Source organism: Podarcis bocagei (assembly GCF_964188305.1).
Source record: "Podarcis bocagei genome assembly, chromosome: 2".
NCBI lineage: Eukaryota > Metazoa > Chordata > Lepidosauria > Squamata > Lacertidae > Podarcis > Podarcis bocagei.
Window position 1 is genome coordinate 97534466 of NC_138126.1, and position 23815 is coordinate 97558280.

General features: G+C 42.2%; 1 protein-coding gene across 2 annotated transcripts in view; it reads left to right on the top strand.

Moving 5' to 3' along the window:
- Positions 1 to 91: 91 nt before the first annotated feature.
- Positions 92 to 23815, top strand: part of EVPL (envoplakin) — a 42452-nt gene continuing 18728 nt past the window's right edge. The window contains exons 1-8 of one of the 2 annotated variants that reach the window (XM_081185336.1): positions 92 to 189; positions 2755 to 2832; positions 6875 to 7045; positions 17202 to 17304; positions 17779 to 17933; positions 19260 to 19383; positions 21051 to 21176; positions 22412 to 22450. In XM_081185336.1, coding sequence (XP_081041462.1) covers positions 107 to 189; positions 2755 to 2832; positions 6875 to 7045; positions 17202 to 17304; positions 17779 to 17933; positions 19260 to 19383; positions 21051 to 21176; positions 22412 to 22450 — 879 coding nt within the window. In that variant the 5' untranslated portion in view covers positions 92 to 106. Of the gene's footprint in view, positions 190 to 764; positions 797 to 2754; positions 2833 to 6874; positions 7046 to 17201; positions 17305 to 17778; positions 17934 to 19259; positions 19384 to 21050; positions 21177 to 22411; positions 22451 to 23815 lie in introns of those variants that run through there. The other variant, XM_081185337.1, reaches the window with a different exon arrangement.

The following is a 23815-nucleotide window of genomic DNA, read 5'->3' on the forward strand; positions in this document are numbered from 1 at the left end:
CCTTCGCTTTGTTTTTTCAGGCAGGACAAATCTTTGAAAAGGGAGGGTCTGCCTAGAGTTAGTGAGGCATTAAAGCAAGAATGGCAACCCATAAGGCAAATGCACAATGCGATGGAGCCAGAAAGATGCTATCTTCCTTAATATAGTGGAACCTCTGGTTACGTACTGTCCTCCTTGCGAACGCTTCGGGTAACAAGCTCTGCTAACCCTGAAGTAGGTGCTCCTGGAAGAGAACTTTGCCCTGGGATGTGAGCAGAAGTTGCATGCGGCCCCATTAGCAAAAGTTTGCCTCAGGTTAAGAATGGTTTCGACTTAAGAACGGACCTTCAGAACGAAATTAAGTTCGTAACCGGAGGTACCACTGTATAGTACATTTTTGTATATTACTTTGAAGAATATATGCAGGCAAACACCCGCCAGACAACAGAAAGATCTCTCCCATTCCTTTGGTCCATGTTCAGCAAGGGCTGATCCTTGAGAAAGTTGAGGAGCAAAGATGGAGTCCTATTGGAGTTTGTGAGCTACCCAACTATTGAAAATCTGGAGTCTTATTAGAGTTTTATTCCTTTGTACTATTATTTATTTTCTACAAGTTCCTGTCTTTTATTCCATTTACTTTGCTAAGTTTGAAGTTGAAGGGACATGACCTTACTTAAAGATGACTAACTGGTTTCCTGAATCATTTACCTTACCTTAGGAGGAAGATGTCATTGTCTATGCAGAACCCAATTCTTTCTTGTAGGAGGTGATAATTAATCTTTGCTGGCAACACAGGATTAATGTGCTGGTCTTTACAGTAAGTACTGGGAAGTCAGAATATTTACTCATACTTCCCAGGTCATGTTTGAAGTAAGGACTAAGTACCAGGGTAAGGATAGTTCATAACAGGGATCTCCTTTTATATCAAGTTATGCCAACTGCTCTGATGTCATGATCTACGGGAATTAACCATGTAAAAAGTCCAGATTGTCACAAATTGGGGCAGCACGGAAAAGCTCCCATTCCCAGACTCTCTAATAGCCTAAGTTGTTAGATGCTTTCATGCCCCATTAAGAATGTGTTTAAATCTCTTCCATTGAAAGAAATCCATTTAAATTTGGATGAATTATTTCCAGAGCATTCCTACTGGCTCACTCCCAGTACTTTGTATAGTATCTTCACACACACACACACACACACACACACACACCACACATACACAAACTTCTCAGCTGTAAGGCTTTTCTTTCTTTTGACAACCAGACTGAAAGGCATGTTTGATCACATACTAAACAGCTCGGCCAATAAAATAAACTTTAGGTGCCCCTGTGACTCGTCATACATTGCTGGTTGCTATATGCATTCAAAATAACACAGAAAAGCCTGTTTGAGAAAGGAATCATGGAATCAATAAGAAGTATTATTTTTGTGTGTGTGCACTGCCTGACATAAGGAAGAACAAAGCAGATAAGAGAGTGTCAATATTTATGGAAATACCAAAGCTAAGGAGGGGACCTCCTAACACAGCTTTGTAATGCTGTAGAAATAACAGACCAATTCTGAAAAAGTGTTGTATCACAAATAAACCAACCAAACCAAACAAAAAAAATATAGTTGAATCCAACCATTCGGAGTAGACCTGCTGAAATAAACCTTGCTGAGAATTTTAGTGGGAGAATATTGTTGTGGGAGAATATTATTGTGCTCATGTCTTGTGGTTAAGGATCTTCCAATTTTGGTTTTCATTTCTCATTTTTCCATTCTTGATTTCAGTTCTCCACATTTTGCAGCCATTTGTACTAAGCGCGCGCGCACACACACACAACATGAAATTTCACCAGCATTTTAGCTCAAATTTCTCCTAATAAATAATTTTTATGTGTAACTTTTCCTAATGTACACATTTTTGTAAGCAACCTTTCCTAATATAAAGCATGTCTGTAAGTTATTTTTTACAAATGTATTCATTTTTATGCACACTTTCCCCTAATATCTGCATTTTGTGAACATTGCTTGGTTGGAGAACTGCATTGCAAAATTTACAGAAGTGCAAATTTTGAAACAAGATAGATTCAGCTTTAAATGGCTACTGAATTGAATTTATCCTCCCTCCCTGCTTGTGGGTTTTCCACAGGCATCTGGTTGACCACTGTGATAACAGAACACAGCATTAAATAGGCCTTTAACCTGATCCAGCAGAGCATTTATATTTTTACTATAGCACTCTTTGCCTGCCTACCATCCATACTCATGTCCTTGCTCACACCTTGTCCCTATTTAGATGATGATATTTGAAGCTGAAAACATACATCTTTGCTATATTGCCTTTTAGCTCATGATAGCCAGAGTTCACAGGGACGCGGGTGGTGCTGTGGGTTAAACCACAGAGCCTAGGTCTTGCCGATCAGAAGGTCGGCGGTTCGAATCCCCGCAACGGGGTGAGCTCCTGTTGCTCTGTCCCTGCTCCTGCCAACCTAGCAGTTCGAAAGCACGTCAAAGTGCAAGTAAATAAGTAGGTACCGCTCTGGGTGGGAAGGTAAACGGCATTTCCGTGCACTGCTCTGGTTCACCAGAAGCGGCTTAGTCATGCTGGCCACATGACCCGGAAGCTGTACGCCGGCTCCCACAGCCAATAAAGTGAGATGAGTGCCGCAACCCCAGAGACGGCAACAACTGAACCTAATGGTTAGGGGTCCCTTTACCTTTACCTTTACTAGCCAGAGTTCACCCATAGCATTGATGTCTGAACTTCTTTTCTCGTGATTTTCATTTCAGAACTTTCCCACGGCCATTGGACCTACCAGCTTCTGTGATGTCCTGCCCAGATGTACAAAGCATCCTGGGCAGTAGCAGGTAAGGGCACACAAGAATGTTTGATGGCAAGTCTTTGTATTTGTGTGAAGGAACATCTGAACTACTTTTGCAAACTATTGCAGTACCACTGGGGTTCTTTGCGGCTAGCTAGAATGACATTCAAAGGTACTCTGCTGATGATGCCATCACCACTTCAGGCAGGTTCAGTCTCTACCTGAAGTTTTGCTGGCACACTTTCTTGTAATCCTGATCCACATCATGCCATGCCTGCCAGCCATTGCAAGACTTCTCCACTGTCCTATCCCAGCTACAAACATTTCTTGATCTTTGCCTGAGAGAAATAAAAACAAGCAATGAGCTACCAAGAATTCTGGAATTCTTTCACCCTTCTCTCTCTGTACCTTTCACTGTTGTACTCAGTGGATGCCCTAGAGGGTTTATTTGTAGCACCCCGAGACTTATTTTAGCTCAGGTCCTGCCAAACCAGTACTGTTTACAACGGTTTCTGCCCAGTGTGCATAGAAAGTTACTGACATAGCAGCTGAGCCAGTTCAACTAGTTGTCCTGACTCCGTCTTCAGAATACCTGCCTTGCCTTTGAAAATAACCTTTAAAGGGTGCTATGTGGCAGGGACTTTCTGAGTCCCAGAATGCACTGGAATGAAAGGAATTAATGGGTCATTTATTAGTTATCATGTTGCTTCTTGTGTGCTTTTTGCAGAAGCATCTGTTAGACTTCCAGTGAAAAGAGGCTGAATGAATTGTCAGGGCCAAGCTCATTCACCTACTGTTGCGTATCTACGGTATTTCATTTTCATTTTAAATTCTGGCTCTCAGGAATATGTTATTGCATGACAGCAAGCACTAATTAAGCCATCATGCAATGACAATATGAAAGTGCATAATTCAAACTTTGAAAGCAACCGATAACATTAGACTAGTCAGTGCATTAAGGCAACAACCACAATATAATCAGAATGGAAACAACATCACAAATTTGAGTAGGCCAGTTAAAATTGCTCTGAAAAATCAGGGGCGGGGGGGAACCATGGATATGTTACACAACACATGACACAATCAAGCCTGGCTTTGATCTTGCTCTACCCTACGCCGTATTGATATGAGAATTGGAATGATTATGCTATAAACCTCAAGGAGTGCTGCATATAATTTCATTCCCTCATGCCTCCAAACACTCTGTCCTTATATTGTCAGGCCCAGATGATAAAGAGAAGAGTGAGGACAGAGGGCATGATGATACAGAACTTCATTCCCTTTCTTTCTCAATGAGTTTCCAGCACATTGAAGTTTTAGAAAACCCAAATCCATGCCACCATTATCTTAGACTGAACACCTTACTCTTTGAGGCTGTGCTAATGCGAAAGACACATGCCTGAGACACTGAGCACAAATGGCTTTTGAGCGTCTCTCCTTGCTTCAAGCAATTTGTGCCTAACTAATAATACAAGGAAGGGCCCAAAACAGTCCAGCACCATCTCCCTCCTGGATTATTTCCAAGCACATGAAGACAGTCACTAAAGAAGTGGTGAATGCATCAGGGCGGTCCTCTTTCACAGCTAGAAGTCAGCAGGATGCTCAAATTTCTTTCTCCAAGCAATAAAAGGTTTTTGTTTTTAAATTTTTAATTTGGCACTTAGATCAAAGCCAGCACACTAGTGCTACTTCAGCCTATTCTCAGCCCTCTAGTCTTGAGCCAGAAAATGGTTTCTTGCAACTTCACAAAGAAATCATTGCTCTTCAATGAAAGCCACACCTTCGTGTGTGTTTTGGTTTTTGGCAAGCAGGGCTCCTTTCAACTCAGATGCTTGGCATGTTTTGAATTCATGATCTGAGATGAGTTGCAATTTCCCTGCACGCCCACATCAGCCATATCACAGGCATATTTGACGGCCAAAGCTGAAAAGGTGCTTAAGAAAATATTTCTTGTGCCAATCTTGGCTGGACATGATCCAGCTGGAAGGAGGAAACAAATAACCACAGGGGGTTTGCTCACATACCTTGCAGAGAGGAACCTGAGGTAAACTCTAACATGGAGGTGCTTCACCCTTCAGTATATACAACATTGTATGTAAAGTGCCAACAAACATTTATTTCGGTGCAACTATGCGGAGGGGGAGGACGTTGAGAGCCGATCAAGAGATTTACGGCAAAAGCAACATGGTTATCTATGGGAAAGGACTGGAAAGTGTAATTGAATATTTATTTCATTCCTTCCTTCCTTCTTAAGTGTGTATCCTGCCCTTCCTCACAAAGAAGCCCAGGGTGGCAAAGAACAGGTGACAAAGCAATAAAAACATATTAAAAGCAATTCCAATACGGATGTAGACTGGTAAGGATCTCAATTTGAAAGGCATTTTGAAAGAGGAAGGTTTTCAGTAGACATCCAAAAGACAACAGACATCACAGCACCCTTTCGGCACCTGCTAAAAGACAGAAGAGCAACGTCCAGCCACTTTTGATTGATGGGGTCTGTGTGGAGAGGGTAACAACGTTCAGATTTTTGGGCACTGAATTACAAGAGGATCTGTCCTGGAGTGTCAACACAAGGGGGCTTGTGAAGAAGGTGCAGCAGAGACTGTATTTTTTGAGAATACTAAGAAAAAACCATCTTCTGCAGAAACTGCTGCTTGCCTTCTATCACTGTGCCATTGAGAGCGTGCTCACTTATGGCTTATGTGTGTGGTACGGAAGCTGTACTACCCAGGACAGGATGGGGTTGTGCAGGGTTGTTAAGGCAGCAGAGAGCATTGTTGGCTGCCCACTCTCCACCTTAGAGCAGATTTATGCCACAAGGTGCCATAGGAAGGCACTGGACATAGTAAAAGATCCATCGCATACTGGTCACTGTCTCTTCGAGCTCTTGCCGTCGGGACAGAGATACAGGACGATGAAGACAAGAACGAGCCGTCTTAAGAACAGCTTCTTCTCCAGAGCGATCTCGGCCCTGAATGGGAAGCCCGGACTTTGAAAGTCATCTAATCTCCCTTGCTGTATTATACTGTATTGTTTAATTAGTGTTTTTATGGAGCAGTCAAGTAATTTCGTTGTCCCCGAAGGGGGCAATGACAATAAAGATATTATTATTATTATTATTATTATTATTATTATTATTATTATTAGCATTTTTATTTGGCAAACCCATCAAGACATGTATTTTACATCTGGTTTTACCCTAACTGTTGATGTTAATCATATGTTGAATTTCTATTATGTTTAATTTTGCCTTTTGTTGACAATTTTAACATTTGTTGGTTTTGTTGGAGGTTTTGAGTCATGGTTGGCTAAGTTTTATTCAGAGTAGACTCACTGAAATGAATAGACCAAACCCTTAATTTAACTGGGTCTGCTCTGATTAAATCTTAGTGGTATACCACTCTTTATTTACAGGCAAGTGGGACATATGTTTTGTTGAATAATGAATGATTTAAATAAATAATTTTCCACAATAACCCGGTAAAGTAGGCCAGGCTGAGAGACAGTGACTTGTCCAGGATCACCCAATGAGTTCCATGGGCGGGTGGAGGGGATTTGAACTTAACCTGGTACAAATGGAAATCTTTTTTCTTTAGGAATTAATTGGGAAATTTTCCTTTTGTCAAAAGGAATCAGTGGTAGATCTAAATAGCGAGGGTGCAGCATGGATTGGACAGCAACCACACAGATGGACTGCCTGATCCTGTGTGCTAGCAATGAGCAAAGCTACTTTTGATGTAATAACTACGGGCACACATGTTATTTCCCAGATGTAGATTGCATTTGGGGTAGGGAATTGCAGTGTACGAAATGTCTGTCAGAAATGGTGTGAATAGAACTGGGTATGCCTCTGCTTGTACAGAAGCACATTCTTCAGAGTACCAGGGTGGGGTCTCCCACTCCTTCCCTCTGGGCTTTTTTTTTTTTACTCATTCAGTCCTAAACTGGTTTTTCTAGTCCCTTTTTTTTTTTAAGGCAAGTTTCCATCTCGGCTCTTAATCACCTGCAGCTCAGGGAGGAGCCACCCAGGTTCTGCTTTTAACAATCTGCAGATTTTCTCATCCTCTCCTGTCATACCATCTCCACAGACAACCTCAGGCAGAGGCAGCTGCTGGAACGCACCCACCCCTTTCTTCAACAGCCTTCCAGACAGCGAGAGAGAGGGGAGCTTCAGCCGCCGCCGAGATGTTCAAAGGGGTGGGCAAAGGCTCGCCAAGCAGAAGCTCCCCGAGCAAAGGGTCCCCGGTCAAGCAGCCCAAGTAAGTAGTTCAAAAGTCTGTGGTTTTTGCAGAAGTGGGGAGAGTGCCATGGACACCAGGAGGCCACCTCTGAACTGGCAAGGTGTCTTACAAGTAAAGGGGGGGAAATGAACATTGTTTGCCTAAGGGAAGGTCCAAAATAATAAGTGGCCTGTGGGCAGTTGCCTGTATCCATTCAGCTGATTGGGAGTAAACATTGAACTCTGAGGTACTTTTCTTTTGAGCAGACACACCAAATGTTCTGCTGCAAAAGCTATACTGGCTTCTCTTCTCCACAGGAGGCTTCCTCCTCCTCAGCCTGGCAAATGCTTCTGAATATCTGTGTACAAGTGAGAAGGTGAAAATCCCTATTTATTGAGACTAGTTACGAAAAATATGGCTTGGCTTGGGAGCATACCTAAAAGCTCAACATCTGGTGGTATTCCCAGCACAAGTGAACCACAGTCTTTTGAGACATCTCTGTCTCCTATTGTGACAATTGGGAATTGTCTCAATAGGAGACCAAGATGTCTCAAAGTGTCTGAAAGTGCCACCAGACTTTTCGTTGCCCTAGCTCTGTTACCCTGCTTGATCTTTTTCTTCCTGTAGTGGGATGGAAATTGTGGTGCTCTCTTGCATCCCACTGCCATTGGGATTCTTAAAAGACAAGGTAGCCTTCAAAGGGGCACAGCTGCCATTGCTCCGTGGTGGCCAAGCGTAGGAGGTTGACAGCTAAACATTTCCCATTGGCTGCCAGATTTCTCTACTCCCTCTTGGAAGGGTGTGATTCCTCTTGCAGGTATAATGCATACAAGGCACTGTTCAAAGCAGTGAAACACCTAACTGGCCAAAGCAGGAGAGCCCAATAAGTCAAGTTAGCAGAGGGTAGAATAATATTGAATAAGGAGAAGTTAATACACCCCAATTATCCTTGCTTGTTAAGGGCAGTGCTTTTTTCCAGGTGGTTCTCAAGGGTGCGCAATTCTGGCACCTCTAGAGGTTGTTGTTAAAAAATTACCCTGGTTAAAGGTAATCTGTTTTCTTGTCCATGTCCATGGTTAATCACTGCCTCTATTTTGATAAATTTTTACCTTTTGCAGATGCTTTTTTAATGTTTATGTGAGTTGCTAGAACAGTAATTCTTCCGGGTTCAGAGTTCCATCAGGGGCAACCTGTGGTAAATGCCTGTGCATTAAGGTATGCAGGCTGCCATTTTGCACCCGCTGCAAAATGGTCCATTCACTCCTGTTTCATTTTCTACTCCAACGTGGTGCCCTCCAGATGTTATGGGATGCCAACTTCCATCAGCTGCAGCCAGCATCGCTAATGATCATGGGTAATGGGACATGTAGTCCAGCAACAACTGAAGAGCAACCTGTTGTCTATCCTTCTTGCAATGCTTAGAGACCCTCTTAACAAACCATTTTTGATTCCTAACCATTGTTGTGCTGAATATCTTGTAGTCCAGGGATACCTTTGGCACAGATCGGTGGGAGTAGTAAAACAAAGCTCTGGCTTCATGCAATTCCCTTTCCTTCAGAAGCAGATGGAGTCCTTAGGCTCCATTCATAGCTAGCTTAACTTAAGAACAATCTTCTCTGTCGGCTGCTCACTCTCTTCTCCTTATATGCCCAACCAGGATTTTGTTGTTGAGCAGCTGCTGCCATTTAAAAGGTTTGTACATGCTGCAGGTTAGTACCCTGAGTGTGGTGATTTTTCCAGGGAGGTATCTGCTGATAATATTGTCTTAGGGACCGGTTTAGGTCCTTTTTTTAGTTTGTGTTCCTCCTGATTGGATTGCGTACATGGTGTAGGCCAGAGAATGGTCTGAGGGCACACAATGTTGTCACACTGTTAAAGCAAAGTGGGCCTCAGACTGATCTGCTAACTCTCTGTCTTGGCTTTCCAAAAGAGAATATACATGAAAGAAATCTGAAACCATCTGTGCATCCCACAATCAAGCTGCACTAAGAGTGTTTGAGGTAGCATAATGCAATAATTCAGATTATGCATAGTTTGCCTTATGGAGAGCTTCAGCCACATGGCTAGCGGTGGGGGATGCCTGAATGTTTGGAGAAGTCCTGTGAATAGCTGCAGTAGGGAATAAATACGCCTCATTGATAGAAGGCCATGGGAAGCTGCCTGATAATGAGTCAAACCGTTGTTCCATCTGTTCCAATAGTGTCTGCTACAACTGGCAGTAGCTCTTCAGGGTCTTCTTCATCTCCTGGAACTTGGTCATATCTTACAAAATGGAAATGCCAGAGATTGAACCGGGAACATTCTGCGTGCAAAACTAGGGATGTAAGGAGGCAGCAATTTCCATCCCATTCTCAGTTAGTCACAGTCAGCACCATTCCCATTCCACTACGGTTCAGCTTCATATATTTTTCTATGTCCAAAACATAGGCAATGAATTAAACAGTCAATTTCTGTACATTTCAATGGAAGGGAATAAAAAAAAAACAAAAAAAAAACAACCATGCAGAGAATAATGTAACCATTAACGTAACATTTGCAGACTTGGGGGTGGGGAACCAATGATGAAGAAGGTTGCTTGCATTCATTTGTGTGATTTCTGATCCTGACCATTGATGCACATTCAGATTGAGAGAATTTCCAATCCTGTTTCTCTTTCTGATGAAATTCTCTGACATCCCTATGCAAAACCCAGGGTCAGTTGTTGAATTATCTAACCACTCCTCAAAAGAAGCCATGGAAATGTTATCAGTTTGCATCATTTATAGATGTCATCATCAGTATTTCTGAATATGGTGCTTTTGCCCTAGCAGACGTCACTCATACTTATTCTAGCAGTTGAGGCACAGACCCATGGTGTTCCACTGAGTTGTGATGTGACCCTTTAAAGACAAATGCTGTCCCTTGAAAAAAATCTATATACAGTGGTACCTCAGGTTACATACGCTTCAGGTAACATACGCTTCAGGTTACAGACTCGGCTAACCCAGAAATTGTACCTCGGGTTAAGAACTTTGCTTCAGGATGAGAACAGAAATCGTGCTCTGGCAGTGCAGTGGCAGCGGGAGGCCCCATTAGCTAAAGTGGTGCTTCAGGTTAAGAACAGATTCAGTTTAAGAACGGACCTCTGGAACGAATAAAGTACTTAACCCGAGGTACCACTGTACTCCAGGCTTGATTCTATTTGAACTGATAGGGAGACAGATATTGCTGATGGCTAGAGTTTTTCTGGGACGCAGGTGGCACTGTGGGTAAAACCTTAGCGCCTAGGACTTGCTGATCGCATGGTCGGCGGTTCGAATCCCTGCGGCGGGGTGAGCTCCCGTCATTCGGTCCCAGCTCCTGCCCACCTAGCAGTTCGAAAGCACCCTTAAGTGCAAGTAGATAAATAGGTACCGCTTTATAGCGGGAAGGTAAACGGTGTTTCCGTGTACGGCTCTGGCTCGCCAGAGTAGCTTCGTCACGCTGGCCACATGACCCAGAAGTGTCTGCGGACAGCGCTGGCTCCTGGTCTCTAGAGTGAGATGAGCACACAACCCTAGAGTCTGTCAAGACTGGCCCGTACGGGCAGGGGTACCTTTACCTTTACCTTTACTACAGTTTTTCTATCCACTCAGTGCACACTGGAATCATTGTTCATTCATTTGTAAAGTCTTAATGTTCTCCATAGACGATTGCTATGAATACAATAAAATCTTCTTGGCTTTGGTTTTGTCATCAGCTTGACTTTTAAAATTAGCTTTGGTTGCCCAAAGCAAAAAATAAACAGCCAAGACAGGTTGATGTTTTAGACGGCAGGTGTTCGATAGGAATCCAAAACGAAATTATTTTGCTGGTTCAAAAAGTCAAGGCAGTATGTCCAAGATCTGTCTAATGCTTAGTAACTCATAAATATTAACTCAATTAAGCCTGTCCTTATTCTTCCCTATTTGACAGGCTATTCATGATGATATCCAGTGTCAGTCATATTCTTGAGTATGACTTAATTGGACATCACCCATAGCTGAGACAAGTTGAATCACTGTGCCCCGTCATGGCTCCTAGACTGCTTGATCTTTTCACCTAAGAATAAGGAAGAAACAAATGCTGTCATTTATAGGAACTGAGGCTTCTAATAATCTTCCAGCTCCTGGCACAATCACTACAACATTCAGTTTGTGGAGCTTGTATTTTATTAATGTCACCAAGCCTGTATTCACATCCGTAGCCCATGCAACTTTTCTGCCTAATAACCTTTTGGTGCATTGCAAATTTGTACCGTCACCTGAATGCAAAAGTGATTGCATTAGTAGCTAACATAAAAGAGCTGGTTTGTGATTCTTAAAGCTGTTGTGAGGTGGAGATGAGAATAAACACATGAACAATTATTGTGCAGGTGACCTGTTGTGGGCTGGGGTGTGATGCTGGCAGATTATGGCTATTGTTGTTTCCAGTGGTTTGACATCACCCCTGGAGGCATACTCCATTGTCTCTCAAGACAGTTGTATGCCAACATTTATTGTGGCATGGAAAGATGAAGTCACACATACAAATTCTAATGAGGTGTCATCATTTCTGGAAACAGTTGACAGCTATTTCTGGATTTCTTCCCTTTTTCGGTACAGATTAAACTTGAATGAGTTAGAGCAAGAACGTTAGGAGGCTCGTGGGTGTGCAGAAGTTGTTAGTAAGTAGTATTGATTTAGAAGCTAATTGATTTTTATTTTTAAAGGGGGAATTTCTAGGTTCATTTCTGAGCCAATCCAGTGAAGACAGCATCAGGGCTGCTTGCACATTTCTAGACTTGAAAGCCACTTATTATTACAGAGGAATATGTGTGTGTGTGTGTGTGTGTGTGTGTGTGTGTGTGTGTGTGTGTGTGTATGGATGGCATGGTCTAACAGAAAATGTTCAACCCAACCATTTTTTTTTCTGGGGAGAGTATCAGAATAACTAAATATTTCAGGTCAAGGAATCTAGGTGAAATGTACACCTAGTTCTTAAACTCAGTTCTTAACTCGGAAAATGAAATGGATGTTCTATTGAAAAATTGAGTAGTTCCAGGTGTCAGCCAGCTCCTCTTTCATTGGATGTCAGCAGTGTGGCAAGCCATTCCGCACTCTGAAGTCCCTTCCACTAGGGACTTCAGAGTATATTTTATCTTTTTATTTTAGTAGCCACCTTATGTTTTCCTGTTGGAAAAAAGGGACAGTAGAGAACCTATTAATAAAGCAGAATGACAATCCCAGAATTAGGCATAGAAAACAACATAGTATAAATGGATGTCATCCAGACCTTGAATTTTGCTCTGTATCAGAGAGTATTTATGAAGCTTCTTTACCTTTATAAAAGAGTATCACATACTTAATTTAAAAAATCCTGCTCAGAAGCAGAATGTTAATTGAGAGAGAGGGCGCATAGGTAGCATTTGGTTAACTAAAGATACCATATTTTTCTGTGTATAAGACAACCACTATTTTTTTGAACCCTAAATTAAGAAATCAGTATTTTTTGGTTGCCAAAGTTGTTGAGCTTTTCTGGGGCAATCTTGAAGTTGTTGATCACCCTGCCAAAAACCGTGTATAAGATGAACCCCCCCCCCCGTTTTTTACTCAAAAAATTAAGGGGGGGAACCATTGTCTTTCATACACAGAAAAATGTTTCATATACAGGCAAGTAAGAAAAGCCAAGATACTTCCTAGATTAAACACAAAAAGCTGTGGGGTGGTGGTTTCAGAAATGAAGGTAACTTCTGACCTAACCTGGATGATCTGCAAGCACGCTTAATGAAGCCAATTAGAGAGAATCATCAGTGAATTACCATGAAGACAGTTACACAGAGGCAAGCACAGAATATGTATTTGTTCTGGAGAAAGTTGTTACCAGATTTAGGATTTAATAATCACATTGCGCTCATGCCTCTTAAGAGGTCAAGGCAATGAACATGATTAAAAGGTTCACTTTGAAGGAAAACCTTTGATATAAGTTTGGTGATGGATCAATTTGCTACATGGGTTTTGCTAAGGCTGTGAATCTAGGAAGGTAGATGGTTGTTGGGATAACTTTAGTATGCGTGGGAACATCTTTTGTGGTGTACTCTCACATGCAGAGGGCAGCATGAAGTGTGAGCAGCCACCCCTACCCACAGCAGGGTGACTTTCATGAACCTCCCCTAGCATGAGCCTGGGTCAAGCCTGCCATGTTAAATCTCCCACAATGACCCAGAGCATCTGACATAGCATTGCTGAATGACATTCTCTGGGGCACTGTGGGAAATGTTGGGCAGGAAGCCCAAAACAGGAGGCAGAGTCAAAAACAGTGTGCCGTGAAAGGGTGCTAGATGCTATCGCCAGTCCTGAGAATTTTTAAACAAGCATCACATGGCAAAATGCAAATAGACAACAAGGAAGAGTTCCATGAGCCGTAAGCTTCTCGTTCCAGCTGATCTTTGGTTCTTGGATTAGTCTGTTTTATCAGAAAGGTGGATCACCAAAACACCTTGAGTTTCAATACTTTGTGGTTTCTTGCCATACATATCATACCATAAATTGCAAAGTATGAGCAAAGCTGCCAGATACGTTGAGTTTCCCTTGACTAGGCCTGTTGGCCAAGGTGCAGAAAGAGAACTCAGAAAAGTAAATACCTTTCTAGGGCTGTCTCAACATGTCAGGGAGGCCGCATGGGTAATGACTAATATTCCTTCTCGTTTGGCAGAAAGCAACAGTTGAAGTTCTGGGTGGTGTCCAAGTGTTTGCCGTCAACGGCTCCTCCTCATTCCAGGGATGGGGAGCCAGTGGGGCGTCAGCAAGAGGCAAGCGACTTGTGCAATTGACATGAGAAAGGTTAAATCAGTTTCTGCATTCAAACTGGTAGGACTAGTGATCTCTGAGGAAAACGGGGGCCTGGTTGTGTGTGTTCCCTCTCTCACCAAACATTACCACCCACCTTCTTTGACAGTGACAGAGAATAAAGTTTCGCACAGGAACAATTGGTTGCATCCAGTTGTGTGTGCGGAACAACTTCTGCTCGTGTAACAAAATGTCTCCTCCCTCTCCTCTCCCCACACCCCACATCTGCTCTAGGGGTTTTCACAACCCTCCACAGCAGATCTGGAGGCAGAGCAAAGAGGAGGAGAGGGAGTGGAAGTTCTGTTGGGCTCATGGCAGCCATTGCATGTGCTCAGTGACTTAGCTTAGATTCAGTCTGACATATATTGCTGTTTTGAGTGCTAAGAAAATGTGACATTCCTGAAACAGAAAAGCCCCCTTGAAAGGATCTAGATCTATCTATCTATCTATCTATCTATCTATCTATCTATCTATCATCTATCCATATAATAATTAAATATTTCTATTGCAGTCCATCAATAAAAATTCCCTGTGCATCCTACAAACAAGACAAGCTTATGATTACAGCATGTAATAGTTTTTAAAATCCCACAATAAAACAACACCTCGCTTTCTTTACAGTAACTGTTTGCAATAATACCACAGTTTACAGCCTACACTAAATTACACTAGGCCACAATTGTCCAAGCTTAATTTAAAAGGAAAATTACCAAGGTGGAACAGAGAGAGAGAGAGAGAGAGAGAGATGATCCACTATAAGAAGTGAGGATGACTCAACACGCATAATCACTTTTTCGCTCCATTTCACTTCACTAATTTATTCTAGCCTTTGTTGCTGCTCTAGAAAAGCAGGATTAACAGATCAGAGAGCCTAAATTGAAACTAAACTTGGAAGGCCACTCAACATTTTAACTGAAGTGGTACAGAGCCCTTCATGGACTTCTCCAAGGCATCTAAAGTTTTAGCACTCTAATTTCTTCTTTCGCCATTGATTTATGCTAGCAGTAATGATAGGGTGTGTCTGAAGACATAGGGTTTTTGAAAACTGAATACTTCTGATGGTACATACCTCTGTCATTTTTCTGCAACAAAGGACAGCTGTTTCTCAGACATTCATTACATCAGCTCATTTTTATTGCTACGCTTTCCTGCATGCACACACTTATTTTCTGTTGATTAGTCTGAAATAAGCCAGTTTATTTTGACTTTGGCTTACAATTCCACAGTACAGGAGACAAAAAGCATGTGCTTAAATGCATATACATGTGTCACAGAGCCTTGACCAATTGCTAGCTTCCGGGTGAATTAATCTTTAGCTTCAGATACTTCTTTTCAGAGTTTATGCTGCCATTTTTAATCTGTGCATGCTAAAGACATAGCATTGTGTGTTAGCAGAGATGGAGGAGAATTTTGTTCAAGCTTGCATTTTAAGGAGAAACTGCTTAATTCATACTACTTGAACAAATACGCGAACCAAAACACAGCTAACCTTTAAAAAGTTGCACTTGTATGAATTTTACAATGCCATTCTCCAGCAAAAATTTGTACAGAAATGCATATACACAAAATTGTGTATATTAATGAAGATCACATACAAGAAATATATAATATTTGGGGAAATCGCTTACAAAAATTTGTATATTGGATGCATTTATATACAAATATATTATATGATGGTGGAAATGTATAAAATGCATACAATTTTTTTTTGTGTGTGTGTAAAATTATGACAACTGTATTTAAGGTTGGGAAAATGAGTTTTCCTTTCCAGTTTTTTTTAAAAAAACAAAGACACAAAATACCCTCCAGATATTCACTGAATAATATTTACCAAATATACTTGTAACCAGCATTCAGTTGTAACCAACCATTATATTTTGCAGCGTCGATATGCAACACAGTACAGTGCTAGTTACCAGCATGGGCAGCTGATATGTAATGGTACAGTGGCTATCAAGCGTCCTACCTTCAAGGAACACTTTCTACTTTGGCACCTGCCAAGGAACCTCTGTGTGCCACAACATTCTTGTGGAGGAACCCTGAAAATGATTCTGGTGCATGTTATCGGGTTCATACACACTCAGTTCACTCACAAGGGCAATGCTGAGTCCCACAAGAACACGCTGTGTGCCCATATAACATACTCATTCTCTTGTGATTGTTGAAGTAACATCAGTTGTTGTTCTTCTCACAGAAGGGTATTGCTAAACTCTCTGTCCATGACACAATGTGGAGACTAGAGACAGGAAGAGCTGACGGTTAATGATATCAAAGGGGAGCTGTTCTCCCTTTTGATTTCAATCATGGGGTGGTAAAGCGTCAGGTTTGAAATCACCTTCAATCCCAATATTCAGGGGCTGATGGGGGAGAATCAGGCATCAAGGCATGGCTCAGGAATGGGGTTTGAAGTGAAGGAATAGGGGACAGTTGAAGTGAGCTCCCCAGAAGAGAGTTTGAAAACCACTGGTTGTTTGTGATATTTGACAGCATTTGATAGCTGGCATGCAGTGTCATTCACTGCAGTTTTTATACCTTACTCATTACTCATTACTCAACATATAACGTAACACACCCTAGGTGGTTCTCAAGAAGTCACTAGGAAGTCATCAATGGGTCAAGCAAACATTGTGTCTGGATTGTCAGGCTGTTGACAATCCACAGTATTAATTTGTGGTTATAGGAGTGTATGAAGAAGGCAATTTCTTAGTCTGGGCTGGTGGAGAATTGTGGAGAAGGATTGTTGGACAGAACTGGAAAGACTTGTGAAGAAGAAACAGTCGACTAAACTTGCAGGACATTAGCAACTTTGGACTTTGGATGTGCAATGACTTTGAAAGCTAAAAACCCTCTCTAGGCTCAGAGAAAGACGCCTTCTTGTAGCAGCTATGTATAATATGTATATAGTGTGTTTTGTGTTTACCAAGTGAAACAACCTCTGCTACATTTTGTCTGCTATGGGAAGCTTAATCGCTTTGCTGAACTTCTGACTACGCGCAGTCACCCAGAAGATTACTGGGCACAAACACTCCAAAATGCATCTCACTTCCACATTACATCAGCAATAAAGTTAGACACTCTTTCTCAACAGCAGACTTGGATCTGTTTCATTCCTATTGGCCTGGGAGGGTCTCCTTGTGAACTGGGGGCGCAGCAAGGCTTTGTTGAGGCTGTTCAGCTGATACACAGAAAAGCCACTAGGACTCCCCATTTACGTGCTTTTCATTTATGGGAGGGGGGCGGTCCAGAAGGTAAGTGGAGAGTCACCTGTATTTGCTAATTACATAATGATTAATCAGGCCATGACTCAGATGAAAGCTTTGAGCAAACTACTGTAATTTGTATGCACCTAATTTCTCTGTTCTTGTCCTCAGATCCTCAAGCACAAATGACTTGGCTGTGCTCATCTCTCGCATGCAAAAAAATGCTGACCAGGTGGAAAAGGACATCCTTGAAACACAAAACAAACTTAAGCAGGTAAATTTGGGAGGTTGATATGAGACCCACACTATGTGCTAGAGATGAAGGGGTATTGGAGAAAGCCCTGAGTAGAGCATTAAAACCCTGAAGATTCAGCTGCAAATGTATAAGCACAATGTCTAGGTGGTGTACAAGAGCTTTAATACATCATTTTGTCTCCAACCCAATGCCTTCGGGAAGTATCATCTGTTGTTGTTCCCTCAGCATGCTAAGTCTATCCTTCATAAATTTGTCTCACCTGTTTTTTTCAATCCTCTAAGCTAGAGGCTACCAGTGTATATTTTGGCAGTGATTTCTATAAATTAATGATTATGCACTGCGTGACGAAAAACACTTTCCTCAAGTTTGTGAAAATACTGAGAGCTGCCTGTTTGTACTCAAGAGTAAGATTTGGCTTCATGATTCACAGCCACTTCCTACCATCTCCGATGGATGATGGCATTTATGCACCAACACTTTTTTTGATTACAGGACAGCAGTTACCGCCAGCAGAACAAGCCTTTTGAGTTCCAGCAGGAGAATGCCAAAAACCTGAAAGAGGCCGAGGTGCTGCTGAAGGACCTCTTCCTAGATGTGGACAAAGTCAAACGTCTGAAGCACCCTCAGGCCTTGGAAATTGAAAAAGAGTGAGTTTGTAATGCTTCTATTTGTTTGCAACCCTTCTGAACTAAATTTTAATAATAACAACAATAATAATAATAATAATAATAATAATAATAATAATAATAATTTTATATATATATACCCCACCCTCCCCTGCCAGAGCCGGCTTCAGAGCGGCTAACACCAGTAAAATTACAATAAAAACATAATGGGGGGGGACCAATTTAAAATATGGGTCAAAATGCCATTTAAAATGCAGCCTCATTTTAAAAGTAGCCCATAGATCAAAACCATAAGGGGAGGGAAACATAGGGATCAGACTGAGTCCAAACCAAAGGCCAGGCGGAACGGCTCTGTCTTGCAGGCCCTGCGGAAAGATGTCAAGTCCCGCAGGGCCCTAGTCTCTTGTGACGGAGCGTTCCAACAAGTCGGGGCCAGTACTGAAAAGGCCCTGGCCCTAGTTGCATGGTGACTAGGGATGAGGCACAAATTAGATTCAGTTTGCATTTTAAGGTGAATCTTCCAAATCTGCACCTTCCAAAACAATGTACAGACTGAAATTCAACCATGCCTGGATAGCTCAGTTGGCAAGAGCATGGCGCTGATAATCCCAAGGTTGCAGGTTTGATACCCATTTGGGACACCTGTATATTCCTGTATTGCAGGGGGTTGGAAAAGATGATCCTCAGGCTCCCTTCCAACTTTACAATTCTATTATTCAAAATTTGCACTTCTCTGAATTTTGCAGTGTGGTTCCCCAACCCAAGATATGTGTACAAAAATGCATGTACTAAGGTAAAGTTGCTTAGAAATGCATAAAGCAGCAGAGAAATTAATTAGGGTAAATGTAAATATATGGGGAAATATGCTTTAGAAAGATATATGTACAGTGGTACCTCAGGTTAAGTACTTAATTCGTTCCGGAGGTCCGTTCTTAACCTGAAACTGTTCTTAACCTGGAGCACCACTTTAGCTAATGGGGCCTCCTGCTGCCACTGCGCCGCTTGAGCATGATTTCTGTTCTCATCCTGAAGCAAAGTTCTTAACCCGAGGTACTATTTCTGGATTAGCGGAGTCTGTAACCTGAAGCTTATGTAACCCGAGGTATCACTGTATATTAGGCAAATGTGTATACAAAAATGTGTATATTAGGAGGAGTCTACACTAAAATGGAAGTCTGATAAACTTAAATTGACAGATTCTCCCATCCCTAATGGTAACCCATGTGGCTGACTGACATCAATAGGTGATAAACTCCAGACCAAACCTTTCATTGTGGTCCTGGTCAAATCTTCCTTAGGTTGGGAGACCTAATTTCTAACAGAGAAACTTCCTTCTTTCTTGCAAAGCATCAAGCAGCTGCACGGCCGAGTGACACACCAATGTGCCGAATATCGAGATCTGTATGAAAAGTTTACACTTCCTGAAGCTGGTTCCAAAGTGGACTGGGGAAAAATTCTAGAACAAAAGCAGGTAAAGGTTCCTAACTGGATACACTGGTATTTGATTTGAGCAAGCAGATTTGCTAATAAAGGTGAACATTAATTCCACTAAGGAAAACAAAAGGCATGATTCAAGAAGTGTAGTTATGTTCATGAGGATTTTACTTTTATTTATTAAATGTCTATACCGCCTTTCATCCAAAGATTCATGGGGCAGTTAACTATATAAAAACACAAAAATACATAACATAGTAACAAACAAAAGCAATAACCTCCCCTGGCGCAATCATTGATAGCAGATGAGACCATCTTCAGATATGGCCCAGTATACAACTTGATGGGAATTCAACCTGGTCATCATGATAATCATAGTAGCTATGGTTTGGATCGCAAGCTTAGGCCCTCTTGTCACTGCCATCATTGAAGGAACTATAGCAGAAGGGGGTTTGTTTAGATTGTTAAATGCAGTTTCTTTGCAGTAAACCTGAGAAAGTTTTTTTAATGTTGCAAATATCTTAAAGCAACCCGGAAGATGCAGCTGCTTTAATAGTGCCTTTGAAATAAATGCCCCAGGCTTGTAGTCAAGATGAACCGGCAGCTGTTTTGCTACTGAACATACCCTTTGCCACAGACCTGCTTTCAACTACTGGCACTAGACCTGAGCTTTTAGAATGGAGGGTTGCCTTGTCATCACTATAGCTCTTTGGTGTTCAGCTGGGCAGGGCATAAATAATAATACTTTGTTGATAATGTTGTTGTTGATGATTATTATGATCTACTAGGAGATGAAACAGGGTTCCTTAGTGCACAACCGACTTCTTCCTCCCCTGACTCAGGGGGAGTCAAATTCCCTATCCTATTTGGATGATGATCCAGTCTACGCTTCCCTCCACATCTCCTATTTACTCTATGGGCCCCTAATAAAGTCTGTGAGGAAGACAACACACACACACACACACACACACACACACACACACACACACACACCCCTCTTCTCTGGTGTCCTAGCTATGGGCAGAGTAATGGCTGGAGGCATTTGCATTGCAGAGCTAGAAGATATTTTGGCTGCTGCCAGCCACACTGTTGTCTTGGATGTAAGCCTACTCAGCTGTTTCTTCTCTGCATGAACCTTAACTCTCCTCCTGCCCTGCTTCCTTGTAAAATCAACAGCTAAGGCTGTGTACACACTATACCTTTAAAGCACATTCAAAGCATGTTTCTCCCATAAAGGAATTCTATGCACTGTATTTTACCCCTCAGAGTTACAATTCCCAGTATGCCTTAACAAACTACAGTGCCCAGAATTCTTTGAGGGGGGAAATGTGCTTTAAATGTGTTTTAAAGGTATATTGTGTACACAGCCTATGGTCCTCCTGAATCAAAGGATTCTCCTCTGTATGAAAAGCTTCATGGCAGAAAAAAGTTTATCGGGGGGGGGGGCAGTTTTACCAATAATGGTTTTGTGCTGGTAAAACCACCAGGCCTTTTGAACCTGTCCTGAAAACCTCTGCCTCCCCTCTTCTGTTTTCTCCTGCTCTGTTGTTCTGGTGCTCAGTAACCTCCAACATCACAAGGTAAGGGGGTCCTTATTGCTGGCAGCTACCATGAGGAACAGATCTTGGCGTAGGAGGTTAGAGGAATGGACTGGTCTTTCTCAGTTGGGTAACCCTTAAAGTGCTCTTACTGGCTTTGTTGCAGAAAGAAATCGATGCAGGGAAATATGGACCTACTATGTCAGAGCTGGAGAAACAGGTAGCAGAACACAACATCCTTCAGAAGGAAATTGAAGCATATGGACTCCAGATCAAGAACCTTCATAGTCCGGTAAAATTGCATATTTCATCTACCTTTCCAACTCTGTTGCTAGACCCCATTGTGTGCCCCCAGAATGTGTTCAGTAGGGTTCCCTCAACCATGCAGTACAGATTCCATAATGTATAGAGTATTGCAGATATTAATATTGTGCAGCTGGAAGCAACTGGGTGCATAAAAACTAACTTCTTTTGAAATGAAACATTGTCCAGACCCATTAGATATTATTCAAAACTTTACTTGCAGAACTTTCTTCAAAACAGAACAAAAACATCAGTGATACATCCAAGTAATTCCATACAATATCTTGTGCTGTCCAGCACAGGCTCAGCATCTTATAAATAAAAGGTCTATAAAATCTCAACAGTTAAAAACTTGAGAAAATAATGAAGTTTTGAGCTGATGCTGAAAAGATAACACATGAAAGATGCTTAAATAAACATAGCTTTGGTTCTTCAAAAAATTATGGTTTTTGTTTTTGTTTTTAAGGCATTTTACTGTTTTATTATGCAAACCACATTTTTATTTTTATATGAAAGCCAGTCAATAAATGCTTCATTGATTAATTAAGTAATTAACACTGTAGGTGTCAAATGGACTTCTGGGGGGAGAGTATTACACATTTGGGACATTGTGTGATTATGTGGCCTTTTTTAGGACATTGTACCTCAGCTGCCCTATTACTGAACTGTGTGATAATAACAGCCTACAGAAACAGACTGAGCCTTAATTACCTTAGTAAAGGAAAATTGCTAATTGACAGTGATGACTAATCGGTAGCCAAAAGTAAAGGCCGACTTAGCTAATTGATAGCTTTCTGCTGCCATTCTTTAAACAGAAAGCTATGAGTAGTCTGCTTTGAAAGGATGAAACAAAGCCAGAATTTTGCACTCAATGTTCAAAATTCAATGTTCCCAGCATCAATTTCCTGAATCTGATTCAAATTAAAATGATAAACACTGAATTAGTACACACAGAATACCAGCATTTTGAAATAAACTTGTTAACATCAATTTATTTAAAAAGCCAGAAGACTCTACTTGAATCCAAATTGTATAAAATAAGTCTTCACTGACTTTCCTACAGTACATATATTGGACCCTGACAATTGCCTGCAATAAGACAAGGTCTGCTTTTTAAATAAAACTTTCTATAGTCTGTGAAATTCTTTTTTAAAACTTATAATCAATTACTTTGTGAATGTTCTCTCTCTCCCTCTCTCCCTTCCCTCCTTACCAAACAAATAGGAAGCAGAAGATTTAAGGAGCCGGCACAAGAAATTGCTGGTAAGAATTTTTTCCAATATGTCTAGAATAGAATTTACTGTGTTAATCCATAGACCACAACATCACTTTTTCTCTATGAGGTAACTTATTTTTCCTTTTAAAAAAACCAAATGGATTATTAAAGAGGCTTTTATATTTTAAAGAAAACTGTCAGGTTCAGGCAGGGCATTGTTTGGAAAATGAGGCATGTTTAGCTGCACCCCAACCTGGACTAGTCGATTCCTGAAGCACTTACAAAGCTGCTGAGGCATACTAGGGGAAGAGGAAGGTGGGTGCAGGCCTCCCCCAGTGCCACCACTGAGGGAGGTGACAAAATGCCAGGCGACACTCACCGCGGGGCCTGTAGTCTCCTGGGAGAGACACGGTGGCTTGGGCGTGTGCAGGCTCTGCGCTGCCCAAGCGGTCCGCTCGCTGCCTCCCCCCCCCCAGCTGTAGGGTGGCTGAGTGGGAGAAGGCAGGCAGACTCCGGAGGCTCCGCGGTGCGCCCCACCCCTGGGTGCACAGCCCCAGGCACCCAAGCAGCTTCCTCCACTGCTAGGCATACCTCTGCACCCTTGGCAAGAAGCTATATTGGGACCTTCAAAGTTGGGAGGAGCCATGGACCAGACACTCAAAAAGTTTGCTATTTGTTGCCTTTCACACTGTGCCAGTGACTTCCTCTGCAGCCATCAGGATTGGGTCTGCTCTACTCTGCCTCCCTTCTCCTTCTCCTTCTTCTTCTTCTCCTCCTCCTCCTCCTCCTCCTCAATCATCTGTCTGTCTGCTTCCTGCCTCCCTTCCTCCACTTGCTGCTTTCCCTTCTACTTCCTCCCTAACCCTTCCTTTTCCCTCTTCCTGCAACTCTCACCCCACTGTCTCCATATTGATTCCCTCTGAGCCATGCTGCGTGCTCCGCTCACACTTCTAATAGTGCTGCTGGCCACCTGGGGAGGGGTCCCCACAGGGCTGCTGTGAAGGCCCACACCAGCAACTGGATTCCTCCTCTGAGACCCCAGAGGAGCCTTCGCCCCTCATCCAGCCACCCCAGAGCTGCGGAGGAATGGGCTGGGGAATGGGCAGGTGGCCTCCTAGCCACTCCAAGGCAGAGTGGAGAGGTGCAATTTCCGCACACATACTTGGGCCTGCAGCCTTGGAGGTGCCAACCTGGTCAACCCCTAGGTGTTGTTGTTGTTTAGTCGTTTAGTCGTGTCCGACTCTTCGTGACCCCATAGACCAGAGCACGCCAGGCACTAGGTACACTCCTACAAAGCTGAAGTTGGTTACTAGTTCCCAGTACCTTATTTACAGTTCCTGGTTCCTTGCATAAAAGAAGCACTGAATGTGTAATTGGAAGCGTGAGGAAAAGAAAAGAATTTGAATGCCCTG